Source organism: Ascaphus truei, chromosome 7, assembly GCF_040206685.1.
Source record: "Ascaphus truei isolate aAscTru1 chromosome 7, aAscTru1.hap1, whole genome shotgun sequence".
In the NCBI taxonomy this organism is placed as follows: Eukaryota; Metazoa; Chordata; class Amphibia; order Anura; family Ascaphidae; genus Ascaphus; species Ascaphus truei.
In genome coordinates this window covers 105,351,558-105,366,465 of record NC_134489.1, presented here as the reverse complement: position 1 = coordinate 105,366,465, position 14,908 = coordinate 105,351,558, and the positions used below count along the sequence as shown (strand labels likewise).

General features: G+C 39.5%; 1 protein-coding gene across 1 annotated transcript in view; it reads left to right on the top strand.

Moving 5' to 3' along the window:
* The first annotated feature begins 3,083 nt into the window (after positions 1 to 3,083).
* CNTNAP5 (contactin associated protein family member 5) overlaps positions 3,084 to 14,908 on the top strand; it is a 401,478-nt gene continuing 389,653 nt past the window's right edge. Inside the window, exon 1 of the mRNA XM_075609766.1 lies at positions 3,084 to 3,559. Coding sequence (XP_075465881.1) covers positions 3,478 to 3,559 — 82 coding nt within the window. The 5' untranslated portion in view covers positions 3,084 to 3,477. The remainder of the gene's footprint in view (positions 3,560 to 14,908) is intronic.

Sequence of the window (14,908 nt, the reverse complement as noted above, 5' to 3'; positions counted from 1 at the left end):
CCGAAACATTGGATGCAGCTCTGACTCTTTAATCATTAAATTACTTTTTTTTGCTACATTTTATTCTACTGTTTGGTGTACTTGGCTCTCCTCTACATATTGCTTTTCCTTGACTAGGATTGTTTGCCTTTAGCACCCTGCTCTTGCATTTTCTTCAACTTAGAACCCTGCATTTAGGGGCATCCCAAGTTGCTTTACCTGATTCTCCCCACCTGTTATGTATAAATTACTGTACAATAAATTGAATAATGTAAATGCAAATGTGTGCTTAGCATTACAAGTGGTAATAAAGTATGGCACATAATTACATTTACAAAGGTAAAAATGAATGGTTAGTAGTATAAACCTTTAATATCTGAAACAGTTGGACAATGTATCTTTACTATTGCAACATAACATGACTATTTCTATAGTAAGTATTATAATGATACCTTCTTACACTGTGATCATTTTATAACAATTTGGTTTATCTATTTTTCTTTCAAATTGTATTTTTTTGTAAGACATAGTACCACCTACCTAAACAAGTGTAAATAACAAGGTTAATATTACAAATCTGAAATCCATGTTATACTTATTCATTTTATTATTGACAAACATTTGATTGGTCAATCCCAATGTGCAGATAAATCACATTGTAGATATGCACTGAATTGTTATAGTCTGTGTTTATCTTTCATTCTGATTCAAATACCATGGAAATCCCTTTGATGGTAAAATACTGTACACAATAGGTTGGATAACCAACATGAACACATATTCCACATGACCAAATACACTTTTCCATCTGTGATTTTGGAGGCTCATTAACCACACTGATATCTGGGGGGAAAAATCTTGGCACAAGGTGTATTGTTCCTTGTCTGACTGTCCTTACAAAGAACCTGCCAATAGTTATATCTAACTCAGTCGTTGATAAATTGCAAAGTCCAAGCTTCTAAGCATGAAGACCCCCTTGCCCTAAAAAAGGCACCGAATTGATTCATTATCATGACAGGTGATTGTATCCTTTAATCCCAGTATATACAATCTATCTTGGTTCAGTAATGCAACTTCCTTCAGCACTATGGGTCAACCTGTCTTAACCTGATCACGCCGGCTAAATAGATTGCTTCTTCTTTTTTATTACAAACTGCCTAACATTGCCTTCAGCACTGAAATTACAGCAAGATTAAAAATGTCATAATGATTGTATTCGTTTTCACAGCTCTGTCTTGATGCTCTCACACACAGCAGGGAAGGCAGTCAATGGAAGAAAGGAATCTAGAGTTTATAAGGCAAGCTGAAATAAAAGGGGAATTTATTTTTCACTCTCAGTCATTAGGGAACAGAAGTTGTGACTTTCTATTACATAAATCCATTTATGTGGAAAATGATTAGTGTACATGACCGAAGATAACTCAGAAAGTGGGTGGACTTGACGAGGAGTATGCATTTTACAGTATTTGTAAACATTGTACAAGAGATGAATAAAAGGGTTAATTAAATATTAAGTTAAGAGAAAATGGCCTTTTTTGAATTACACCCTCTGAAAGGCAAAGGTTAAAAATAATTTACACAAAACATCTTAGTTACATAAGCTTCCATAAAAGGCTGTTGTGAATCTTTCTCATCCTTGATCAACATTACTCCACCACACCATAGCATTGGTTCCACCTAGAACCAATAAGTCACCATTTTATTTGCATCCAACTATATGCCCCCTGTATACAGTATGTCATACTTTGGGTTACAATGCTACAGTACATGCACTTTCTAATTATTCCCAAACTGTCCTCAGTAAATGTCAGGTTATGAGACAGGAAATATACACACACATCCACTACACTGCTTTAACTATGTGCTCATTTGAAAAATTATTGCAAAGCTAAAGTATATTGCATATAAAGGAAAATCCTGAGTTAGTGCTTCATTACAAGTTATGGGTTACCATTAATGCCCTATATAATCCATATTATGTTTGAAACATTATACAATTTTCTGGAGGCGATGCCCTGATTTGAATATTTTATGTGTGTGAACATCTTTGCTTAGCACATTAAGATCACATCAGAGGATGTGCTATTTTTGAAACGCATATTTAATGATCAATGAGGCTGCTTCACACTTAAGAAGTCTTACTGCAAATTGACCTTTGGAACAGTCAAACAAATGTCCACAGAAGTAATATCCGCACAAGGAAGTCAAAAGCTCACCAAAGCAAAGCAATTGGACTCAATGGTCTAGTTATTTTTGACAGCCACAATGTATATGAAGCAATACAGGTTACTGGAAAATGATATGCAACAAACGCATTACACAGACAAATAGCTATTATTTGGGACTAATTCAGCATATTTATAAAATCTTAGTTATTTTTGTGTCAATTGCCTAATGACATTCTTGTACACAGTATAAAAGTTCAACATGCATATGTTCAAATCTTAACATGGTAAATACAGACAATACATATTGGGCTATACCAATAAACGTAATTCATTTTATTTCAGTTATTTGAAAAAAAAAAGATTTCTAGAAAAATAAAATAAGATTCGTTTTGGCTTTGTATTTATTTATGATATCAACAAAAAAAGAAAAGCAAGGGAAGCAGATCCTATCCTTATACACAAATCAACACATTTGCATAGGCTCTGTAAAACCTCTGAGAACAACCTTCAAAAAGCAGTAATTAGACAATGAATATATCACGATGTAAGACTTTGAGCGCATACAGTAAAATACCTAATGTGATGGGTCAGAAGATTATTGTCATAGAAGTATGTGTATCTTTATACGTGTTGCTGGATACATGTTCTGTATACTGTATATGATCTGTATGGCTCATCCAGAAGAAATAAATAAACACATACATAAATGGTGAAACAAGAGCACTACAAGTTATTGGGCAAAAATGAAACTTCTATCCTCTGAATACTTCATACAAATAAAATGCAGGCTTGTAAGTGTTTGTAAAGGCACAACATTTCATCTGTGTAATAAGGCAAACTGTTCCTCCCCCCTCAACTATATCTCACAGAGCTAGATGTGTGCTTCTAGCATGGCTGCATTGCCTTATTTCCCCAGCATGACAAGTGCTGATGAGGTTTCCTTTTTAGTCTGCTCTTCAATCCACCCTCACACTCCATCAGCGCTTGCAAAGTGAGCGCCGGAGCCTCCCTGGCAGCTCCTGGGCATTCAGTGGGTGTTGCCTGCTCTGGGATGTGGGTGGAGTGCAGAGCGTGCCTATAAGGAGCTGTCCACCATCTCGGTGCTGATTCTTCATCGCGGTCTATCAGCTGCATTTCTCTTAAGCCCGCTTGGCGTTGGATCTGTTCCTTTAAAGAGATCTGTGCAGGGGTTGTGGTCTCTGCAGCTGAGCCTGGACAATGCCTGGATACTGCTTACAGTAGACGAGTCACTGAAAAGCAAACACAGAAAGGGCAATCTTCAGAGACCGAGGATATTCACTTCACCACAGACAGCAGTTTGAGCAAAAACATGGATTCTGACACAAAACTGCTCTGTGCTTTTATGTTACTGATTTCTACTATATGGCATCAGGGATCAACAGCTGCAAATTGTAAGTAATATTACAATTACCACGCAGATATCAATTAATATAGATGTTTCTATTACAAGTAGAGATAAGGTATTTCCCAAAACATAGCGATAGGAAAAAGTTTGTTGCATTCATATGCACTTTCCTCCCAATGCAGTGGGTTAGTTAACGTGTGGTTTAGTTGCTGTTGTGTGCCCATCATTTGAAGTTCAGATACTGACACTGGGCATGTTTTATCAAGCACCAAAGGACATAATGTATGTTACTGTACGGTCTGCTTCTCAATCTGCAGATATACTTGTGTTCTAAAACCCTGCTGAAGGATATAGGGATATATGCATACTACATGCACTGTACATACTGTACAGTTTTCATATGTGTGTTAGGGATGCATGGTGCATTATACCTGTGCTATGGTCAGGCAGGCAATATCACTTGTATTGTCAGGTAGTATAAAACAGAAACGTACGAAGGTGCAATATTTGGTCTGTTTCACTCCTAAAGAAAAATGTTCTCCATTATTGCAGTCGCACAAATTAAAAAGTGTACGTTTTTTCCTAACCCTTTACTATACAGTATCAGTATCATGTGAATTATGTACACCTACTGTACTTCTCCTTAATGTAAACAGTGGATGATTACAATATATATATTGCCATAGCACAATGTTTCATTAAATATGTGGAACGGTAATATGCAGAATATCATTAGCAGCTGTAGATGTAAATAAAAACATATTTTTACTTGAACATTGATCATTAAAGGATTTTCATCCACAACACAAAAGACTGATAATAATAAAATCAGTAACATTTGTTCTGTTCTGTCTCTGGAAAAAAAAATAGACCAATACCCCCAACATTGAACCCATCTATCCCACTCCCCAAAATACAATTTGTGATTGAGTTGATACAGTCATTGCCACTGCAGCCTAGGACTGTCATAATTTATAGGATCAGATATGTGGCGTGCTGTCATTTTGAATGCAAACCAGCAACCCAAATGCTTTTATTATAGATTGAAGTGCTGTTATGATGACATAAGAGGCATATGTTTGTTTTTGTTATATTACAAAATTCACAAATAAATCTGAGTTAGAGTGGGAAAATCTATTGATCAACTATAATGTTATACATAATTTTTTTCCCTTGCTTTTGTCCTAATGAAAGGCTTTACTCACTAAGTTGGAAAGACAACCATATAGTCACAATACTAAACTTGAAGCCCTGCATCTCATTAGTCATAAAAGCAGATATAAGAAACTATGGAGATTAAGATAATGTATTAATCACTGTGAATGAAATGGCAGTTAATATTGGTTTTGAAAATATAAACAACATTTTGAGCCTTTTTTCTGCAGGAATTAATTGATCAGTTTTTTGACACAGACATTTTTACATCACCTATAACACTAGAGGTCAGTCTTGCTCTTGTGTTGGATTGTGTGTAGGGCACAGACAGGAAAGCTTCAATATAAGCATATACTGTGAAAGTTTATAAATTGGATAAAGTATAAATAGCAGAGAAAAGAGAAGGGGTATTTTATCTTAACTCTGGCATTGCAAACAAATATTTCTTGCAAAATAATGTTGTTCTGTGGCATGATTATTATTTTAATGATCAACACGAACACAGAAATGTGTTGAAGCAGATAATTAAAACATGATACAATTTAAGAGAGAGCAATGTGATGTGATACAAACAAAACAATGTGCAGTAATGTTAAGGGACAGCATGATTCCAGGAGTTTATTATAGCTGAAATTAAAAAAACAAATAGTTTTGGGTAATGATTGTTATGTTTTTACACAGTTTTTTAAAACACATGACAATTATTATTCAATATGATTTATGTTGGGTCCTATCTGTACATTTATTGTAAACCTATAATGTGTACATTAACATATTTAGTTCTCGAGAAAGTCATCTTCAGAGAAGAGCAAGAAAAACTGTTAGTGTTTGAATAATTTATTGCAGTTTGTTTCACCATACAGCTGTGCATTTCATTCCAGATGGACAGCTAAAATGTACTGTAGCAGAAGCTCAAAAGAACGTTTGCCATTATTTCATCAAAATTCATGAATTGGCTCTAGAGGCCAGAAGGAAAGGAGTAGCCACACCTTATGATGCTGCTGTTGCTTTAATCACAATAACTGTTGTTTTCTTCACCACATGTTGTTGATGACGAACATGCAGAAAACATTTGCAGTGTTTTGGGCTACACCCCACCAAGCCCATTCTCAAGCATAGTGAGAACAAAGTAAAAACAAGTATTTATACAAAGTGATTAATATGGAATCAAAATCATTTTCGTGCCAGTGCTATCATTACTGTACATCATGACATAATTGCATACAGAACATGCTGTAGCAGGCTAACACTTGCTCTACAGAAACTTCTGGGGGGCAAAAGAGTTAAAAAAAAAAAAAAAAAGTTATTCTGTATATAATCCCAGTCTCATCCGGAAAACCTTGAATCTGTGATGTCACTACATTGTGACATTCATACATAACTGTATATAAAGAGTCTATAGGGCTGGAATATATAGCAAAAAAAAATAATAATAATATTTGAATCCATAGTGGAACAACATGGCCACTACCTAATAACATTTATTTTAATCAAATTTTATAATGAAACCCATATTAGACCACATGGCTAGTGTATATCACATCACTATCAAATAATATAAAAGAACATACATTAGAAACAGAGTATAACTTTCTAACAAGCGCAGATACCCTAAAAGTATCAAATACATAGAATTCCTAATCTATCATATTCTGACTACATCCTTAATCAGTGGTTTCAAATGTTTTTTGGTTAAGGAACCCAATCATTATATCGTGAGATTATGCGGAACCCCAACCCTCTCTAATAGCGTGTCTGAGATTAGATGCTTTGTAAGGAACCCCATCCCCTCTCTAATAGCGCATCTGAGATCAAATGTATTATAATGAAACCAAATCTCTCTAATAGCACGTCTGAGATCAGATGCATTGTAAGGAACCCCATCCCCTCTCTAATAGCGCATCTGAGATCAGTTGCATTGTAACTAACCCCAACCCTCTCTAATAGCATGCCTGAGATCAGATGCATTGTAAGGAACCCTAACTCTAATAGCGTGTCTGAGATCAGATACATTGTAAGGTACCCCAACCCTCTCTAGTAGCATGTCTGAGATCATATGCATTGTAAATTTTAATGTATTTAGTATAATTTTCAAATGACCTGAACATTGCAGGGAACGCAAGAGTTCCTAGGAATCCCTGTTGAAAAGCACTATCCTAGATAGACCAAAAAGCATGACAAGTGGGGCAAATTGTGTTTCTAGTTTATGTATCTAGAAACATTTTCTTTGTTTTAACCATCTCTCTGTTGATCCCCCCCCCCCGCCCTTCTTACTCGGTAATGGACTTACACAATCAATTATTTGAAATATCAATTCACTAACATTTATTAAAAGTGACAGGTAACTGTGGACTCCCCATGGGCTTTTCTGTCCCAACTGACACCACTAATGGCTGTGTTGTGTTCCCCAATTCTTTCATTAACTTAATTACATTAACGAGTTGCTTCCCCGATATACAGTAGGGCATTCGGTATGGGCAGTTGAGGTCATAAACTACATAATCTGAATGACAAGTGTAAAAGTCTTTTACACTTATAGTTTTACCTGTTTGTAAATGGTATGGTACGCCTACTTTTACCGTATAACCAAATTGCCATGGGTACAGTTTCACAAGGGATATGTAGCATTATTTTTCTTATTCAGGAGTTGCTATGATAATGTAGCTATGGAACCGGCTGATCCAAAGAGCGTGTCGATTTCTTTTTGAATGCATCATGAAGTTCTGGAAGTCAAATATACTGTAGCGACAATTAACAATACTATTATCTGGTTGGAAATTAGTTTTTAGGTATGGTTTAGAAAGACAACCTTATATTAATTTGGCAAGTTTTATTCTTACATAGATGAGAGTGAATATAGACTGTTTGGTTAATTTATTACAATATTATGAGTGGAAGTTATGAGCATAGACTTACTTAGTGTTTAATGGATCGTGCTACAGAATAGTCACCATATATGTTGGTAGTGGATGAATTTTGTTAATTTATTATACTGGATATTAAGTCTATTATAGAATTTAAAATGACTTCAGAGATTTTATTTTCATTTCTCTGTAAAAACTTTCTAAAGTATGGAAATACCGTTGAGACATGTACTGTAGATATATTTAATGTTAGCATCTCTCATCCCTATTAACTGTACTGTATACTTATCAGGTGGTGGTCTATTTGTAAAACTATGCATCACTCTGAACAGGTAACAACAGGTAACAACACAGAACCTGTGCTATGCTCTGCTCAATATTTAATAATATTTAGTTAGTCCTTAGGAAAATGCAGTATTTCCCATATAATATTTTATCATGTGACATCTATAATATACATAAAACTCCATGGAAAGGTAATGCAGTATCTATTAAACTAAACTTAAAATCATGAATTGGTGTAACGTTAAACAAATCCTTCAGGGATTCATTTACATCAGTCATTAACTTAAGCCGCTACTTGACTTTCAAGGTACTTATAATCTCAATAGAAGTAATGTATTTTTCTTATACAGTATAGTGTTTACAATAGTGATGTGCAGTACAGTACATATAATTTTGCAGGCACACTGAATTTATTCCCTGAAAAGTGTACAATCTAATTTATGAAATGCATTAGGTTGTAGAACCTCTCAGGTTTGTGTGTATGCTGTATGCTCCTTAAGATCATTTTTTTTAAATGTAGGAATCTTGCCATCACTAGAGATGGGTGAATTGTTGGGGTGAATTTGGATCGGCAGCGGATCGGCCGGTCCCTTTGCTCTCGCGAATTTCAGCAGGTCAATCTCGAAAAAGAGAGTCGTGTTTTGTGGGTTTTGTATTATTATTATTACCAATACACTCTGAGGATTCCGCAACCGTGGACAGATTTGTGGAATCCAATCCACGGATTTATCAACCCGTTGACGGATTCGTAAGAATCCGCCAATGGATTGCTGAATCTGCTAATTGGATTCTACAACTCCGTCCACGGGTTGCTTCCAAAAAAAATATGGGAAAAGGATTTGGTTGGGTTCGCCCATCTCTCGCCATCACATTTTGACCATTTAATGTTTAGTGTGCTTTGATCAGCAATCTAGGTCTAAACTTGGGGCTGAGGCTCACGGAGATAAAGCGATTTGAGAAGGGAGTAACCTTTGAGAGTTTGATTCAAACCAGGTTCGTTTGCCTCAAAGGAAGTGCTCTGCCCAGTAAGCTACTAATTCAACCCAATCATGTCTTGTTACTTTTTAAATAATAGATTAAGAGAATCTAACATTTTTAACAACCAGGATCTAAAACCATCTATTTACAAAGTGGGAAAAGGCTGATGTGTATTGGGAGAGCACAAAAATAAACAGACCAAATGTTCAATCCAGGTTTGATTGTGTTAGTGGCCAGTCAAAGCCTCATAACTATCTGAGAAGTGATGTACAAAATCATCAATTTCATCACTTCCAAAAACTGCAGTGATCAGAGCTTCTTTTCTTACATGAAATTATTCTATATAAATATATATTTAAACTACGAATCTGCAGATTTCTTGTATGATGAACTATGTGATCATTAATGATAAAGGCAAAATAAAAGCAGTTTGTAAATAAAAATGATACTAAAACAACAATGAATGTAAGTGGAAATCTGAGTCGACAGCAGGGGTGGCCGTACTTTAAGGGCCACTAACAGGTCAGGTTGCAATGATATTGCTGCTTCGGCACTTGTGGTTCAATCACTGGCTCCCTGCTTCAGCACAGGGTGCCTCAGAAAGTAGGGGCAAAATCCAGTCTTCAAGGGTCACCAAGAGGTCAGATTTTAACTATATTGCTGCTGCAGCACATGTGGTGCAATTACTGGCTCCCTGCTTCAGCACAGTGTGCCTCAGAGTAGAGGCAAAATCCAATCCTCAAGGTCAACCAACAGGTCAAGTTTTCAGGATATCCCTGCTTCAGCACAGGTGGTACAGTCTTCAACTGGGCCACTGATTGAGCCTGCTGTGCTGAAGCACGGATAACCTGAAAACCTGACCTGTTGATAGTCCTTAGCGATTGGATTTGGACCCCCCTGGTCTACAGCATTATGAAGCACTTGCACCAGCTTATTCATCTTGTATCTTACATTTGGGGCAGGTCTCTTAAGAGAAGAGGATAAAACAAGCTCAAAACTGACACATTTATTTCATTCAAAATAAAAGAAAATGGCCACAGTCTAATGTACACGTTGATCCATCTAACTAGAATATTGCTCTGACTCTCACCTCTACTAACTCCTTCTACAGCTGCGGCCGCCTTTATCCTAATGCGGCCGGATACGCGGGACAGATGCGGTATATTTTCTTTTTTTCCGTAGCGCTTTCCGGTATGTTAGCGCTCGGATTTTTAGCGCTGTCTGCTATGCTGCAATACCGTCTAAAAACACAGGTGGGCGTTCGCGAGCTCTTGTCTTAAAAGTCTAATAAGTCTAATGCATGTCTAATGCATTATGTCTGTGTGTGCGCGCGCAGTATTTGTAAAATGGAGGATTTACAGTATACAGTATTACAAAAATATAGCGTCGCGTCTTCTTCGAATATAAAATTATCACATTTCTATACAGTACTGTACGTACTGTATTACAGTATTTTGTAATCAGTACTTTTACTTTTACTTGTTTTCATACTCTTTTTATATTATGCCTGTACCGTACAGTACTGTATAACCACTCCCCAAAACAAACACTGCCACAAGAGGAGAGAAATGGGAGCAAAGCATTTTGATACAGTACATTGATACAAAGTGATGTATAATAATTCTGTAACCCATGTTCCCCCCCCAGACACAGATAGCATATCTAGGGTGTAGTGAGGGTTGGAAGAAACAAAGACACAGGTAGCGCTAACCAAACAGAGAAAAATATTATATGACACCTTAAGTGTGGGTATTAACCACATATAAGGGGCTGCCTAGGATACAACAAACTGACCCCCTGATCAGAACATACACATGGAAGGGAATATGTATCTAAAGGCGCCTAATGTATATAGATAAATGACATAAAGGATATAAAAATCAGGCCTGTTGGACGATCAAGAAATGGCTCCAATGGGTGTGCTTAAAATGAAAGAAAAAGCACAAAACATAGCATAATACTGTATGGTAAAAGGACAAACAACATTTAGAACAAACAGCATGTATAACAGATATGAATCAGCTGAGAGATCAGATAGGTGAAAATTTAAGTTAAAAACATTTAATATAATATATCATTAAACACATATGAATGTAAAGAATCTAAGTATGGACAATAAAATAATGGATAAGCACACAGCAGCACTGGTGGAATCAGATGAAATGCCCACTCACCAGATAGATGATACAGGCAAGCGGTGGATATATTTGAGAGTATCCCCTCTCTGTGATAGAAACTGCCAGCTGCTCCTGGGTGTCTCCGTGAATGGGAAGTGTGCACGCCAGCCGGCCTGGGGGCGAATGGTCTCCCTCGGCACACTGGAGTGAACGTGCAGCTATCTTTAGATCGGCAGCAGCAGATTCGTCTCGGGTGTTGCAAACAACCAGCCAGCTGACAGCCAGCAAACGCTGATTCGTCTCTGCTATCGTGGAGGGGGAATCACCAACCAAATGGTGCAGAAGTGCTTCCTTTACCACCCTACGCGTTTCGAAAGCTAACTACTTTCTTCCTCAGGGGTATATTAGGAAGAAAGCGGTTAGCTTTTGAAACGCGTAGGGTGGTAAAGGAAGCACTTCTGCACCATTTGGTTGGTGATTCCCCCTCCACGATAGCAGAGACGAATCAGCGTTTGCTGGCTGTCAGCTGGCTGGTTGTTTGCAACACCCGAGACGAATCTGCTGCTGCCGATCTAAAGATAGCTGCACGTTCACTCCAGTGTGCCGAGGGAGACCATTCGCCCCCAGGCCGGCTGGCGTGCACACTTCCCATTCACGGAGACGCCCAGGAGCAGCTGGCAGTTTCTATCACAGAGAGGGGATACTCTCAAATATATCCACCGCTTGCCTGTATCATCTATCTGGTGAGTGGGCATTTCATCTGATTCCACCAGTGCTGCAGTGTGCTTATCCATTATTTTATTGTCCATACTTATATTTTTTACATTCATATGTGTTTAATGATATGTTATATTAAATGTTTTTATCTTAAATTTTCACCTATCTGATCTCTCAGCTGATTCATATCTGTTATATATGCTGTTTGTTCTAAATGTTGTTTGTCCTTTTACCATACAGTATTATGCTATGTTTTGTGCTTTTTCATTCATTTTAAGCACACCCATTGGAGCCATTTCCTGATCGTCCAACAGGCCTGGTTTTTATGTCCTTTATGTCATTTATCTATATACATTAGGCGCCTTTAGATACATATTCCCTTCCATGTAGAGAGGGTTGGCTACATGTACTTGGTGGTGCATACCTGCGTGGAACAGGAGGGCCTGAGTCTCCCGCGTTGGTATTGGGAACAACAGGACATTCTTCTGGGATAATGGCCTTCAGTCTTTAGTGGTGCAGCGCCTCCATTCTCTATAAGCCCCAGGGATATGGGGTAGGACCCTTACAGAGAAAGAACCCTGGTCCCAGGGTGAATGCTCCCGAACTCAAACACAGTCTTATGTAAAACAGCGGCAATGTCTTTATTGTCTTGTAACACTTTGAGGTAGTACACAGCAGTTCATGCACTTCAGCAGTTCCAATAAAGCAGTGCTCCCAAATGTAATCCCTCCTTGTCTCCTCTCCTTCTCCTCCAGACTGTATCCCTGCAGGATGGTCTGGATGGGGCCTCAATACCCCTGCCTCCACTCCCCCCAGGGTAGGCCCTCTGGGTGAGGCTAGATGACTTTCCCCTCACCCCCTGAACAGGGTGAGGGGCATTGGTCCACCTCTATAGTTCGGTCCGCTCTACTCAGAGGGGCTCTGAGTATCTCCTCCAAGCATCGTTCTCACTCTACACGTGGTCTCTCAGTTCATTCATTAGCTCTGCTGGGTCCTACTCCACTTCAGACCAGCACGTCACTCCTCAGCTCGTAGGACATAACTCCACAGACTGACAGGCTAAACGCTCAGCCTTCACAAGGTCATCTCTCTCTCTCTCTCTCTCTCTCTCTCTCTCTCTCAGCTCTCTCAGGCTGACGGTTCTTTCACTGCATAGAACAGACACACTGCTCCAACCAGGCAGCTTTCAGAACTGACTCCCACACACACAGAACAGCCCACTAAATAGAGTCACCCTGCCCCTCATGATGTCAGCAGGACCTCCCCTCTGTCTAGGCCTGCACAGAGTCAGGGGGCCCCTCCTCTACCACTCCAGGCAGGGCTTGAAGGGGGGAAAACCCATGGTTACTACTGGCGCCTGCCCTTACCAGGGCTTACTCCAGTAGGAGAAGGATAAGTAGCCCGCTCTTACTTACAGGGGCTACAATTCTATGGTGAAACTCTGCAGTACCCCAACCCTCTCTAATAGCATCTGACATCAGATATATTGTAAGGAACCCCAACCCTCTCTAATAGCATGTCTGAGACCAGATGCATTGTAACGAACCCCAACCCTCTCTAATAGCATGTCTGAGATCAGATCCATTGTAAGGAACCCCAACCCTCTCTAATAGCATGTCTGAGATCAGATGCATTTTAAGGAACCCCAACCCTCTCTAATAGCGCGTCTGAGATCAGATACATTGTAAGGAACCACAACCCTTCTCTAAGGCCCAGGGCATGCTTACTGCTTGCTTGCTCTCGCTTGCTCTCGCTTGCTGATGCTTCCCGCTGAGCTCCTACAGCCGCAATTAAAGCGGCTTTAGTAGGGGCTCGCGCATGCTTTCAGTTGCTTGCTGAGGCGCGCTTGAACAGAGCCGACACTGAAATTTATAATTCACGCACTGACTCCGGTAACGTGACGCCTCAGCAACCAATGAAAGGAGAGCAGGGATATGTGAACGGGCTACTGAGTGTGTGGCGCCAGCGGGGATAATAATTCAAAAGGGGTATCCTCTCTCTCTGCTCGCCCACCTCCTCCTCCTCATCATGTAAAGTCCTACTCTCTCCCTCAGCATAGCTACATGTGTGTCCCCCAGCAGCACAGCCGCTGTCCCCGGGCTGGGCATCACTGCAGGAACTGCGTGTACCAGGGGCAGCATAGCTACATGTGTGTCCCCCAGCAGCACAGCCGCTGTCCCCGGGCTGGGCAGCACTGCAGGAACTTGCCGTTGCCGTGCTCACCGCGCATGCGCGATGACGCGACATAGCCACTGCAGGAATCCCGCCTCCAGCCCTGCCTCCCACCAGCCTCGCGAGTACACTCGCTGTCTCTGAGGCAAGGCCACGAAAAATGAGCGCTGACGGCTGTCGCAGCTAAGCGTCAGCGCGCCTGAGCAAGAAAGTATAAAGTATGGACGTGGCCTAATAGTGCATCTGAGATCAGATGCATTGTAAATTCATCTGTATTTTGTACAATTTTCAACTGACCTGAAAATTGCAGGGAGCCCTTCAGGGAGGCACAAGGAGCTCCTTTTGAAAACACTGCTTTATACATTGAATTAAAGCCAATGTGTGCGCGAGTTTGTGAAAGCCTGGTTTTCAGGCTACAAGTGAACATGATTCATATTTCAAACCTTAGTAGGACTCTTCATTCTGTGATGTAGTTATTGTAGATACCCTTCCCAGCACGAGCAACTATTAATCAGCAGGGGTATTAACTCTTCGAGCCCTCACAAATAGCAATTCCTGCCTCTGGGCTCTTACTGAAATGGGAGTTGGCTGTCACTGGTACAGTGATAAATGAAGGATTAAATGATTTCATTGTTTGAACATCACATGACTCCATGACAGCTCACAATAAAGAAAGTGTCAGTTTTACAACATGTTCAGATAATACATATTTACAGCTTGTTAGGGTATAAGAATACAGTATGTTTACATACAGTACATGTATAAATTGGCTTATACTAGTAACCAAGCGGTAAAAAAGTGAAATCCCTCCATATTCTGAGATACAGTAGTACAGTATGTGTCCATGAACTGAGATACAGTACCCTTCAGAACCACAATCAGGGCTGCCCCATTGGGCAGAGCTGTCCTGGGCACTACAGTGGATGGGGGCCCAGCCGATTGCGGAAGTTGGGTCAGAGAAAGTTATCGGCGGGCCTGACCATAATAACAAAAAGCAAATTGCAACATATTGTCTTGGTACGTTTTATTCCCAGCCCAGGATTGGATTTTTTACAAGTGTAACAAATCACCAAAGCGCAGCACACAAGACGGCAGAATACCATAAAT